This window comes from Scleropages formosus, chromosome 18 (assembly GCF_900964775.1).
Source record: "Scleropages formosus chromosome 18, fSclFor1.1, whole genome shotgun sequence".
NCBI classification, from domain to species: Eukaryota; Metazoa; Chordata; class Actinopteri; order Osteoglossiformes; family Osteoglossidae; genus Scleropages; species Scleropages formosus.
The window spans coordinates 5,389,555-5,401,917 of NC_041823.1; the positions used below are offsets into that span (position 1 = coordinate 5,389,555).

The window sequence follows — 12,363 nt, forward strand, 5'->3', positions numbered from 1 at the left end:
GTAGTGTTGTTGTCTCACAGCACCTGGGTGGTGCGAGAGGATGTGGGTTCGATCCCTGCTCCGTCTGTGTGGAGTTTTCATATTCTCCCTGTGCCTGGGTAGGTTTCCTCCAGGTGCTCTGGTTTCCTCCCACCCTCTAAAGACATGCTGTTCAGGCTCACTTATTGTGTGTGTGTGTTTTCCACTGATGTATGCATCAGTGACCCACTGTAAAGAGTGTATCTAGCAGTGTAAGTTACCTTGGTGAATAAGGTGTGTGGGCTCATAACACTACATTGAGTTCAGTGGAAGTTGTTTTGGAGAAAAGTGTCTGCTAAATAAATCGATGTAAAAATGGTAAAGCATTACAACTGTATAAACCCCATATCTGAAGTCACTTTGGCAAAGAGTGTCAAGAAATAATCCAACTATATAAATGGATAAATAACTAAGTATCTTAACACTGTAAGTTGCTTTGGAGAAAAGCATCAGCTAAATGAATACATGTAAATCAATGTAAATACCTTCCCTGAACAGGGATCGAACCTGCAGCACAGCAGCCGCTGGGCCAAAGGCACTTGACACAGAACGCTAAAAAAAGAGCGAAGGAGGCTGACGCGAATGTAAAAATTGTGGTTAAATTGGGGTAAAACCTACAGTATTGGAGGTGTTTTATTTATAAGGGATGTGGAGGCTGTGGCTGGGAAACATTACAGGGAAATATTTAAATTCATAAGGGTGCTAAAAATGGAGTCGGAGAGCCGTCGGCCCCTGTAATTTACTATATTTCAAGGGCGCCACGGTGCTGTGTTATACCAGTCTGTCACCAGCACGAGCTCTAGTGGGACGTGTCGCGAAACTCGCATCCAAGAGGGATGAAGTGGTGCTCAGTAACTTTACCTTAATTGCCTGGATAAAACACCTGATTCAAATATATCCAAAAGTCATGTTGTGTTTGTCAGATTCCAGCGACTCCATCCAAAGCGTCAAGTATACCTTTTTTACCGTGTTCCCTTATTTCTTCCGGTCAGCCAACTGCTTGGGAGTTCAGAATTATTTCCAGATATAGGACTGTGACCCTTCCTGCTGTATTCTGTACATGCAGCTAAATTTATGGGTGTTTAATTACACAAAGTTATACCAATTTTATTGTCTTTTTTTCCTCTCATTTTTGTTAGATCGAACATATTTTTGCTGTCAGCTCATGTGCTGCGTATCAGTTTTTAGAAAAATATTCCACATTCTTGAAACGACCAAATTCTGGCAAATTTTGGCACCGGGTTCCAAGCACCAAATATCCCTTTTAGGATCTGATGCTTTCTACAAAGTTCTGGTGTCTTCTAGAATCTTCCAGGGGCTGTAAAGTACCGAACCGAAACCGATATTCTAGAAGAACTGGTGGTATCTTTTGTAATCTGTAAACTTGAACAAATAATCAACACAAAAATCAACAATAAGGATGTAGAAAAATGTGTAACACTGTTTTATATTTCCAGACTGAAGAACTATGTGGAGAAAAACAACAGCGTTTCCTCGTGCTTCTTCTCCTCCTTCTTCCGTCTCCTTCCAGGTATGGATGCGGTCTCTCTTACGGCTACAAGGCGCGGCCTCCCTCGCGTCCCCTGTACGCTACTCCATTTACCCCGTGTTTACATGAAGGCCTGCGGGCATCCTTCTGTGTACCCAGAATGCAACGCATGGACGCGTGCGACACCCAACAAACGGCCCCTGTGACAGATCCCCTTCAAATAACCCGACCTTTCGGCGCAAGAGGCGCCCTCTCTCTGCGGTGGGGTAACTCCTTTGGAGAGAGGATGACGGGCAGCAGGCCGGTGCCCGGCGCAGAGCCCCGGGGAGCCGTGCTCGTTTCTGAGCGGAGATCCGCGCCGGGGGCCCCGGCCCCTGGGAGGACTTGCGTGAGCCGGCGAGTGTCGGATTAGTGCGAAACGGCTCCGTCCCTTTCGCGACGCCGCCTAACAAATGATCTCGGGAGCGGGGTGAACGAGGGGGAGGAGGGGAGCTCAGCCGACACACGTGAATCAGCACCGTGAGTCATAAAGAGAATTAAAGGGAGTCAAATTGGTTCTTAGAGCCATTGACACGTCCATTTAGTCATTTCGCTGACACTTCCATCGCAAAACAACGTTTACTCGGTGTAACGAGCGCTCGCGACGCCGAGGGAGGCCGCCGATGTGCGGAGGGGGATCCGGTGAGGGGGCGGGGCTTCTCTGCGAGGCCTCGCCTCTGATTGGTTGTCCCACGCTGCTAGAAGGAGTCAAAGAGGATGGTGGAAGAGGAGTGTGGAGGAGCTGGGAAGGTGGGAGGATGTGAGGAGAAGTGGCGGAGGAAGCTCGGAAGAGGCCGGCCGCAAAGAGGGATTTCGGACGTTAGGAGGACTGCGCGGTGGTCGAGTTCGATCGGCCAGATGTAATTTAAGCCCAGTGCCAGTCCATTCTGCTCTATTTCTGTTTCCTAGCAGACCTTAGAAAGATAGAGAGGCGACGTGGCCTGACCTTTGACCTCTGCGGACAACAGCCGTCGCAGTCCTCAAGTGTTGTCCGAAGCAACATTTTAGTGTCGCCATCTGGTGGCGACTGGCGCAAATGTCGCATCTGTCACTCGGAGCGCGACTGTTTTCGTCACCACCTTGCGAACGGCTGCGGAGCCCAAGTACAGACAGTTCTGCACATGTATATTCATAAATGTACATGTATGTGAAGACATCCATGTCCTGTTTGCTTAGGAACTATACAGATCTTTACAGTGGCAGTGATCCAAACCCTAGGGAGGTGTGGTGGCGCAGTGGGTTGGACCGGGTTCTGCTCTTCCGTGGGTCTGCGGTTCGAGTCCCGCTGGGGGTGCCTTGCGACGGACTGGCATCCCGTCCTGGGTGTGTCCCCTCTGGCCTTACGCCCTGTGTTGCCGGGTAGGCTCCGTGACCCTGTATGGGACAAGTGATTCTGAAAATGTCTGTGTGTATGATCCCCAGCTCCTGATCTAATCACACCAACATCACAGAGCTTTTTCTGCTTTTACCGTATTCTGTATGGAAGTCTCAAGCTTTATTGCTGTTTATGTAATCAGAAACGTACAAGTTGCTAGTCGATCCTTTCTTGCTGTGCCGGTGGCCCTGCTGTCTCACAGCACCTGAGTGGTGCGAGAGGATGTGGGTTCGATCCCCGCTCGGTCTGTGTGGAGTTTGCGTGTTTTCCCTGTGTGTGCATGGGATTCCTCTGAGTGCTCTGGTTTCCTCCCACTGTCCAAAGACATGCTGGTCAGGTTCCCCCATAGTGTGTGAGTGACAGAGAGAGTGTGTGTGTGTTCCACACATGTATGGATGAGTGACACATTGTAAGTAGTGTATCTAGCAGTGTAAGTCACCGCGGTAAATAAGGTGCGTGGGCTCATAACACTACATAGAGGTAAAGGATTGCTTCCAAGTAAAACTTTGCAGTAAATGCCCTTCCAGCAGTGCGATGAGAATACGTAAATAATCCAAGGAAGAAACCCTGTTGCCGTTGCTTGGCCCTCTAAATGTGCTGCACTCTTTCCATCAGGATCACGTAACATGTAAAATGCACTCAGAATAAATGTTTTGCGGTCTGTCTGCACGTATGGGCAAGAAGAGCTGCAGAATTCTCCAAAGAACATGTCAGTCGTTTCCCAGGAATATGTTAGAGGAACGCGCCTGGGGGTGTCTTTCACTCGCCGGTGAAGCTCACTTTGGTTCTGCCTCTCGGTCAGGTCTCCGCACATCGGTATGACGTGATGGGGATGTTGGGCGGGTGCTCGGAACACGACATATGGCAATCTGTTATGGACGCTGTTCATCGATATTAACCTTCTACTGAGCCTTTAAGAGCCCAACCGAGCGCCTCCCAACATGCTGCAACCACGAGTTGGACCCGCACTCCAAATCCCAAGGGCCAGGGGAAATTGGACAGGCATCCAGAGTCACAGCTGCCGGACGGGCTCTTGGACACCTTTGGCGGCAGGGTCTGGTGGCTGGTTCATCACCCAGCTGGTCCCTCGCACCTGTGCCGCGGGAGGGATGATTCTTCCCTGGACGGCGGGTTCCTTGAGCACCGTGCTGCCAGCTCAACGCGTGAGCAGATGGGGGAAATCGTCTGGTCCCCCGGCCCGTCAGCGAGGGACACAATGGCGCCGAAAGGGCAGGTCGAGAAGAATGACTCGCAGTGATTGGAGGAAATTAAAGAGACAATTTGATGTATTGTCTTTTCTCCCTTCAGCGGCTGCGCTCCGCGATACCATATCTGGAATCCTCACATAAAGTCTGCGTTGTCTTAAAGGCCATAAATCTTCCTAACCGGGTTTCTGGAAATGGAGTGAAAGAGCAGCACGGGCTCCGTGACTTTGGTTTATGAACCTCGGTGGAGTTTCAAAATACATCACTCATAAGAGAGCCCCGAGGGCCAATTCTTGGGGAGGCACGGCTTTTCATTTGGCCGTCGGAGCACCGTGGCGGTGCATAAATATCCGCTGACCGCCTGCCATGGCTGAGGAGCACGACCCACAATCCCACTCATGATCATCCCGCCTCGTGGTGTGTGTACATCCTTCTCCTCGTTCTGCGAGCGCTCCCTTTGAAACCGTAAACGCATCTTTGCCTTAAACGGGCAAATTTAAGGCTGCAGTTTTTTGAAACCTTGCTTCCAGGATTGCTATGGGTGAAGAAGGAGACGGGGGGGGTTCATTGCCGCCAATCAAGCTGCGCATCCGAAAGGGCCTGGATTTACACATCACATCAAAGACAGGAAATTGTTGCCACTTGTGCCATCAAAGAGGCTCAAATATATATTTACATTTGTGCTGCCAGATTACCTAACCCTAACCGTAACCACTAACTACTAATCCTAACTCCAGCCATTAATTCCTAATCCTAACCACTAACCTTTGGCCCCAAACAGTAACCACTAACTTTCAACCCTAACCCTAAGCACTAACCCTTAACTCCTAACCCCAAACACTGACCCTAACCCAAACAGTAACCTCTGGCTCCAAACAGTAACCACTAACCTGCAACCCTAACCCAACCCCAAACATTAACCCTTAACCACTAACCGCAAACCCATAACCCTAATTATGGGAGGAAACGAGTTCTACTCTGAGGGCAGCGCGTCTCACAGCCATTTTCTCTTAGTGGAGCTTTGAACAGAGGAGCCCCGCTGAACAAACTAAAGATGCAGAGATGCTCCCAGAATAGGCCCGGAGAACAGAGGATGATTGTCATCAAAGTGTCAGCCGGGCTTTGAAACCCGGGTCTGACCCACTTTGCAGCTCATCCCTCTTCCTGCCCGCACAGGAGCTGTTCACGCGTCACAAACGGCTGTGCGATGAACACTTTCCCGGCAAAGTACCGAACGGTGACAAATGTGTCCAGCGGACAAGAAGAGCCCCAGTGACACCGGTGCAGGTGGGGAAGCTTAGAGCGCCGGCTGAAAAAGCTCATCGCTCACGTTTACTGGTACTGCGCACTTTTACCATACTGCACACTGTGGGGGGGCCAGGCAGTTTTAACACATTTTCATCGTGTTTGTCTCCGTAATTCATTCGTCCGTAATCGGTCATCAATAAGTGCAAACCTGGGGGCAGTCAGATGAACACGGAGCACTTTTCCGGAACAAACAGGTCACCGAGGCTGTAATGATGACACTTTTTGTCCAAAACACCAAAACTCTAAACAGTGACATCCCAAGGGAGCAAGGCAGTAAAGCCCAAGATCATTTTCCTATAAGCACAATTATATACAATATATACTGTACATATATACAAAATATATATAAAATCACTCATAAAGGAGAGTTTTACTTGGATGGATAATAATAAAAAGAATAATATTCCGAGAGGGATTCAGCAGCTCCCAGTGGGAGAGGGAGCTCATTCCGGCACAGCGGCCTTGACAGGATCGATCACCGATTAGGTTCGGAACCAGAGCGGGCTCCGAACCTGAAGGAGTCTGTTGTTATTTCTTGACGGTCGTGGACAGGGCAATGGGGTGACAGGCAATAAAACACGGAGGAAAGCTGGAGGAAAAGCAATAAGGATGATCCCTTCATCCTTCACCTGTCCTCACACTTTATAATTGCTCCTGCACCCCACCCCAGAACCCTCACTCTGTGGGCCGGGAGGAGGAGGCGACGTGTTGAACGCGCTGCTGGCCGAGGAGGACAGTCCCGATGCCGCCGTCTGTCTGCAGTCACGTCGCGCCACCAACCCCCCCCCGACCCCCAGACTGCCGTGACGAAAGGATTAGGCTCGCGGCACTCGGACGTGAGCGTCGCCGACACGCGCCTCTCCTGTCTCGTACCCGTGTCCGACCAGCACCTCTCAAGGACAGCTGAGGCAACACAGCCTTAGGCGTTTCATAGCAGCTTCCATATTTTCTCCCTGTTGGATCTGATCCACCAGCACATTCCCTGGGGTCATTAACTCGTTAACTCAATAATGGCAGCGCAACCGAGCCTCGTGGGAAATCACATCGGCCAAGCCTCGATAACGGTTAAAAAGGCGCTGCTGCGTCTGACTCGGGGGCTCGCAAAGGTTCGACAAGAGGAAAATCTTCTGCTAATGAAAAACGCCATTAAAAGCACAACAGCGCTGCTATTGCTCGCCCTGGATTTTTTTTTTGTGCCTCCTTTCGGACGAAACGTGTTTCCTCCAGGAGAAGCTCGCCGCCTTTGTTAGAAACAGTGCTTCTAATTGCAATGAAAATGTCACTGTTGTCCCACGAGCGCATTCATCTGGCAGCCGCCGATAACTGAGGGGACGACATCTGAGGCGTCTGCCCCCCCCCCCCAGGTAAACGGCTTGGGGCCGTTCGCCAGTCCGGACGCAAACGCGCAGGTCGTAGGTTCAGCGCTCTTGAAGATCACGTGCCAAGATGAGATCACGTGAAGAAACACGGTTTCCAGCAATAAAACATTTTGTTGTCCTGTTCTGAGGTTATTATTATTCTTTTTATTATTATCCATCCATCCATCTTCTGTCCCGCTTGTCCCATTACTATTATTATTCATTATTTAGCCCACATCTTTGCCCAGCACAGCTTACTTTCAGTGTTCTGTATTCAACTTTACAATGATTTATCTATTTATACAGCAGTGCATTCTCATTGAATTCAGGGTAAGTACCTCGATCTAGGGGGTGTGGTGGTGCAGTGGGTTGGACCGCAGTCCTGCTCTCTGGTGGGTCTGGGGTTCGAGTCCCGCTTGGGTGCCTTGCAATGGACTGGTGTCCTGTCCTGGGTGTGTCCCCTCCCCCTCCAGCCTTATGCCCTGTGTTGCCAGGTTAGGCTCTGGCTCCCTGTGACCCTGAATGTGACAAGTGGTTCAGAAAGTGTGTTTGTGTACCTTGATCTAGGGCACTGTTGCAGGAATGGGGTTTGAACCCAGTACCTTCAGCTGAGAAAGGCCCATTATAACAGAGTAGCAGGTTCTTTGAGCTCATCAGTACAGCCTTGTAAGAAATGGACTGGACAACTGTTAAGTTTCATAGAAAATCTGTGCGATAATTTATATGAATTCTGGACTCTTCCTTGGACTTTGTGGATGATGGCAAGTGAAATGACTTTTTAATTGTCATGTTACGTTGCTGTTGTTGGGGAAAGAAAGAAGAAAATACCTGTGGCGTGTCTCACCAACCTGTTATGAATTTGCAGATTTTCAGATTAAATTAATGATGTCCAGGGCTTTAAGGAACCGACCGGCTTGTGGGCAGTCGAAGTCTCCGAAATGGATTCTGGTAATCATCACGAGGAAACACAGGGCATCTGGAAAATGGCCTTCTAGTGACTGAAACGACAGTGCTAATGTAGTGGAGCTGGGAAGGGAAGGGACTGGGTTGGGGTAAAACACCCCTGGCATGGAGAACATCCCGATTATTAAGGTGCAAATGATCAAAACTGCCTAAGTGAATCATTAGGGTCCCTCCTTCGGTCCTGTGACTGAGCTACGACGCAAAGCTGCAGGGTGTCTGGTGGGTGTAGCTGTGACATAAAGGGAAATGTACCACACTGCCTTACTGGTATTAATTCCTTGCTTACCTGACATTGCTTATCCAAAGTGACCCACAATTTTTTTTGATATTCATGCATCATGATAATTCAGGGCATATACCTTGATCCGGGGTACTGCAGCAGCAACAGTGAATGGGACTCAAACCAACAACCTTCCGGGTACATGGAGGTTTGATATGTGTCACGTTGTCTGTGTAGAGATGACTCCACTAAATATTGTTTGTTATTTTACACACACACACACACACACACACACACACACACACACACACACCTGGGGCTGTTAAATTCCCTTCTCCAGCGGGAGGAAACAGAGAAAACATCACAGCAACACTTCGAGACACAGGCAGCAGGTGGCGCAGTGGTTAGGGCTGTCCCCTCCTCCCTCAAACGTTCTGGGTTCGAATCCCACTCCTGTCGCAGTACTCTCGATCAAGGTGTTGAACATGCATCGATACGCCGAAAATGACAGGGCGGTATAAATGGGTAAATTGTTGTAAAGTTCACAACAACGCGGTAAGTGTTTCCCACGACGTTATAATATAAGGCGAAAGTCCAGGTTTCGTCCTCGTGTTTTCAAGTCTCTCGATGTGCAGTTTCCCCGACGACGATCCGCTGCGAGAGCGCCGAGCGCGCGCCGCTCCTCCGACCCCGCGCGCGGAGGACATCGTCGTCGTGCGCCCGTGCGAGGTGTCGGAGCTGTCCTCCGAGCACCACACCAAGCAGGAGCACCCCCCCCCCGCCCAGCCCACTCCATTCCCGCGCTCCTCCTCCTCCGCCCCACCCCCCCCACCACCAGGTGACGGAGAGCGGAGGAGCGCGCTGGATGTGCTGGACGCGCGCGCGGCTCCACAGCGAGGACGAGCATCGCGGCGTCCGATCATCGCAGCATCGCATCGTCGGAGTGTGTGGAACAAGATCAAAGCCAAGGAGAAGAGGACTGCGCGGGGACGAGCATCGCGCAGGCTGCCGGGAAACCCTCCCGTGTAACATTGTCATCATCATCATCATCATCAGCAGCATCTGCAGGACCGGACCTACAGGTTCTTCTTGGCTCCTCACCTGTCCACCGCGGACCATGGACCCGGCGCCGCGGAGACCCCTAGGAGGACCGTGACTTGCGCCCCACACCCAGTGAGTGTCCACCTCGCGCTCGGACCCGCGGCCGCGCATCGCTCTCCGTCCTTCGCGTCTCGCATCTCGCATCTCCACATGGTGATGGTGACGGCGACGAAGCACGAGCGCCGAGACAAAGGATGTGGCACAAACACCTGTGATCTTCAAACAAAGGGTGCGAAGTCATCCTGGTGTGGAGAAACTGCGTGTCACGCGCGTGGGGCGCCAAGTCTTCGACGGCTGTGTGTGGATAGCAAGAAAATAAATCCCGACCAAAAATGACTGATTTTAACATCCGACCAGTGCGGGAACTCGAGCGCATTAAAATAGCATCAGTGTTTTTTTATGATTTATGATTTCAGAGGAATAAACTGGGAGCAGTGTCCATATTGTTTGGCTGATCTGCACCAAAGACTTATTTTTCCACCTTCTAATTTGCATGTCCGTCCTTAATTATTATTTTTTTTAAGTACGAGTCAAATACAGTACATTGAAAAACTGCTAATTTGTCCACTACATAAAACAGGGACAGAAGGTCCAAAGGCTGCCGTATTTCACAGGTGGGACCATGTAACTCGGTCCAGTAAGTTCCACAAGGGTGTCCAGATATCCCATAAATCCTTTGACTTGCCCCGCAACAAATATTAATTCATCAAGCGAGAGCGTCCACTTTACGAGTGCTGTCTTTGTCGTCTGTCTTTCTGCAGGACCCGCTACCTTCACGCCTGACCGCTGGACCCCCATCATGACAGGACAGAGTCTGGAGGAGCTCAACACACCTCACTTCGAGGACAATGCCATACGCATCAATGTGGGCGGGTTCAAGAAAAGGCTCCTGTCCAACATGCTGTCTCGCTTCCCCGAGACCAGGCTGGCCCGGCTGCTCCGGTGCCGCTCCAAGGAGTCCATCCTGGAGCTGTGCGACGACTACGACGACAAGGAGAAGGAGTTCTACTTCGACAGGAACCCGGCGCTCTTCCCGTACGTCCTCAACTTCTACAACACGGGTCGGCTGCACGTCATGGCCGAGCTGTGCATCTTCTCCTTTAGCCAAGAGATCGAGTACTGGGGCATCAACGAGTTCTTCATCGACTCCTGCTGCAGCAACGCGTACCACTGCCGGAAGATAGAGCCCGGCCGCGACGACTGGGAGGACAAGAGCGAGGAGGGGAGCACGCACTCCTCCTTCGACGAGATCTTGGACTTCTACAACGACGCCACCAAGTTCGACAAGCAGCCGCTGGGAAGCGTGAGGCGCAGGGTCTGGCTGATGCTTGACAACCCCGGATACTCCGTCCCCAGCCGGATCATCAGCGTGTTCTCCATACTGGTGGTGCTGGGCTCCATCGCCACCATGTGCATGAACAGCATGGACGAGTTCATGCTCCCGGACGGCGAGGGGCAGCCGCAGGAGGATCCACGCTTCGAGACCGTGGAGCACTTTGGCATCGGGTGGTTCACCTTCGAACTGGTAGCCAGGTTCGCGGTGGCGCCCGACCTGCTGCGCTTCTTTGAGCACCCATTGAACATCATCGACCTTGTGTCCATCCTGCCCTTCTACCTTACTCTGGTCATCAACCTGGTGGCTGAGAGCAGCCCGGGTTTGGCCAACCTGGGACGCGTGGCCCAGGTGCTAAGGCTGATGAGGATCTTTCGCATCCTCAAACTGGCACGCCACTCGACGGGACTCCGCTCTCTGGGGGCCACTCTCAAGAACAGCTACAAGGAGGTAGGCCTTCTGCTGCTCTACCTAGCTGTGGGGGTCTCCTTCTTCTCCGTCATAGCCTACACTGTGGAGAAAGAGGACAACGAGGACCTGAACACCATACCAGCCTGCTGGTGGTGGGCAACCGTGAGCATGACCACCGTGGGCTATGGAGACGTGGTCCCGGGGTCCATAGCGGGGAAGCTCACGGCATCGGCCTGCATCCTGGCCGGCATCCTGGTGGTCGTGCTTCCCATCACCCTAATTTTTAACAAGTTCTCGCTGTTCTACAAAAGACAGAAGCAACTGGAGATCGCGATGAGGAGCTGCGACTTCGACGGAGGCATAAAGGAGGTCCCGTCCGTCAACCTGCGGAACTATTACGCGCACAAGGTGAAGTCTTTGATGGCCAGCTTGTCCAACATGAGTCGGAGTTCTCCCAGCGAACACAGTCTCAGCGAGTCCATAAACTGAAGACTACACTCCACTGGGGATCATGAAAACCTCTCCAGGGTCTGGATTACATCACTATGCCTATAACTGGGGAAAAAAGTTACCGTCGACTCTATGTGCTGTTGCATGAAGACGTGTGTGTTTTGGAGTTGGCAGCCGAATAACACCATATTTTCAATGTAGCCCCGCCCTGTGGCGTCGCCTCGTCCTCCCGGTGTGTCCGTAACGTACCTCCTCACTTTGTGGATTTTACAAGGAAAAGCCGGACACACAGACACATCGTCCTGGACGCCGCAGTGCGCAAGTCGGTTGTTGCCTAGAACTTTGGAGATGGTCGAAGCAGGCGCGGGTGATGCCGAGTTAGATGGCCTGTTTCCCAGCTGTTGCCGTACCACATTTGTGCTTTACATACAGGGTATTTCTGTGACATCAGCCACTGTGTGTCCAAAACATGTATCTTCCATGAATGACCACTGTACTGACACATGTATGATGTAAAATACCTACTTAAGAACACCCTTACATAAAGATGTTGCTCTTAGATGCTGCTAATCAGGTTGTTTTCTTGAAATATTCATGTGCTGACATTATCTATAGCGCAGCAACCTTTTTGATAGAACGGGGTAATTTTTTCTGTATCCCTTTTGGGTTAGTACCTTCATATGTACCGCAACAGGAGATGGGATTTAAATCTGAGTTTTTGGATTTTAAGATGACTACTCTAACCACTACACCACCCGCTGCCCGCCAGCAGTTATTATATATAGTGGATGTCTTCTTAAAGGTAACCTGTAGTAACAAACCGTTAAAATTCAGACGAAGATTAGAATTACGTTTTTATCTCACCCACGTTCCTCAGAGCACCTGAACCACATTTATGAGTGAAATTTACTTACAAATTTTGTAGTTTTTATCCATACTTACTGTGATACTATAGACTAAATTGGAAAGGTGGTGTTAGATGTGACCGCACAAGCGGAGACAAGGTTGTGTTTGTGATGACTCCATACCTCTGGGATATCCAGGTGGGGTGATGGAGCAGAGTGGTGCTGGTGAGGGAGAACAGGTCAAAAAT

At 50.8% G+C, this 12,363-nt stretch overlaps 1 protein-coding gene across 1 annotated transcript; it reads left to right on the forward strand.

The window, feature by feature from the left end:
- The first annotated feature begins 8,931 nt into the window (after positions 1 to 8,931).
- On the forward strand, positions 8,932 to 11,799 carry kcns2 (potassium voltage-gated channel modifier subfamily S member 2). Its single transcript, XM_018762893.2, has 2 exons — positions 8,932 to 9,148; positions 9,838 to 11,799. Exon 2 carries the CDS (start codon positions 9,876 to 9,878, stop codon positions 11,307 to 11,309), a length of 1,434 nt encoding a protein of 477 aa, XP_018618409.1. The 5' UTR covers positions 8,932 to 9,148; positions 9,838 to 9,875; the 3' UTR covers positions 11,310 to 11,799.
- Positions 11,800 to 12,363: the final 564 nt, after the last annotated feature.

What these genes read in the sequence shown, in the direction of transcription:
- kcns2 (XM_018762893.2), top strand. Translation starts at nt 9,876, where the DNA reads ATGACAGGACAGAGTCTGGAGGAGCTCAACACACCTCACTTCGAGGAC.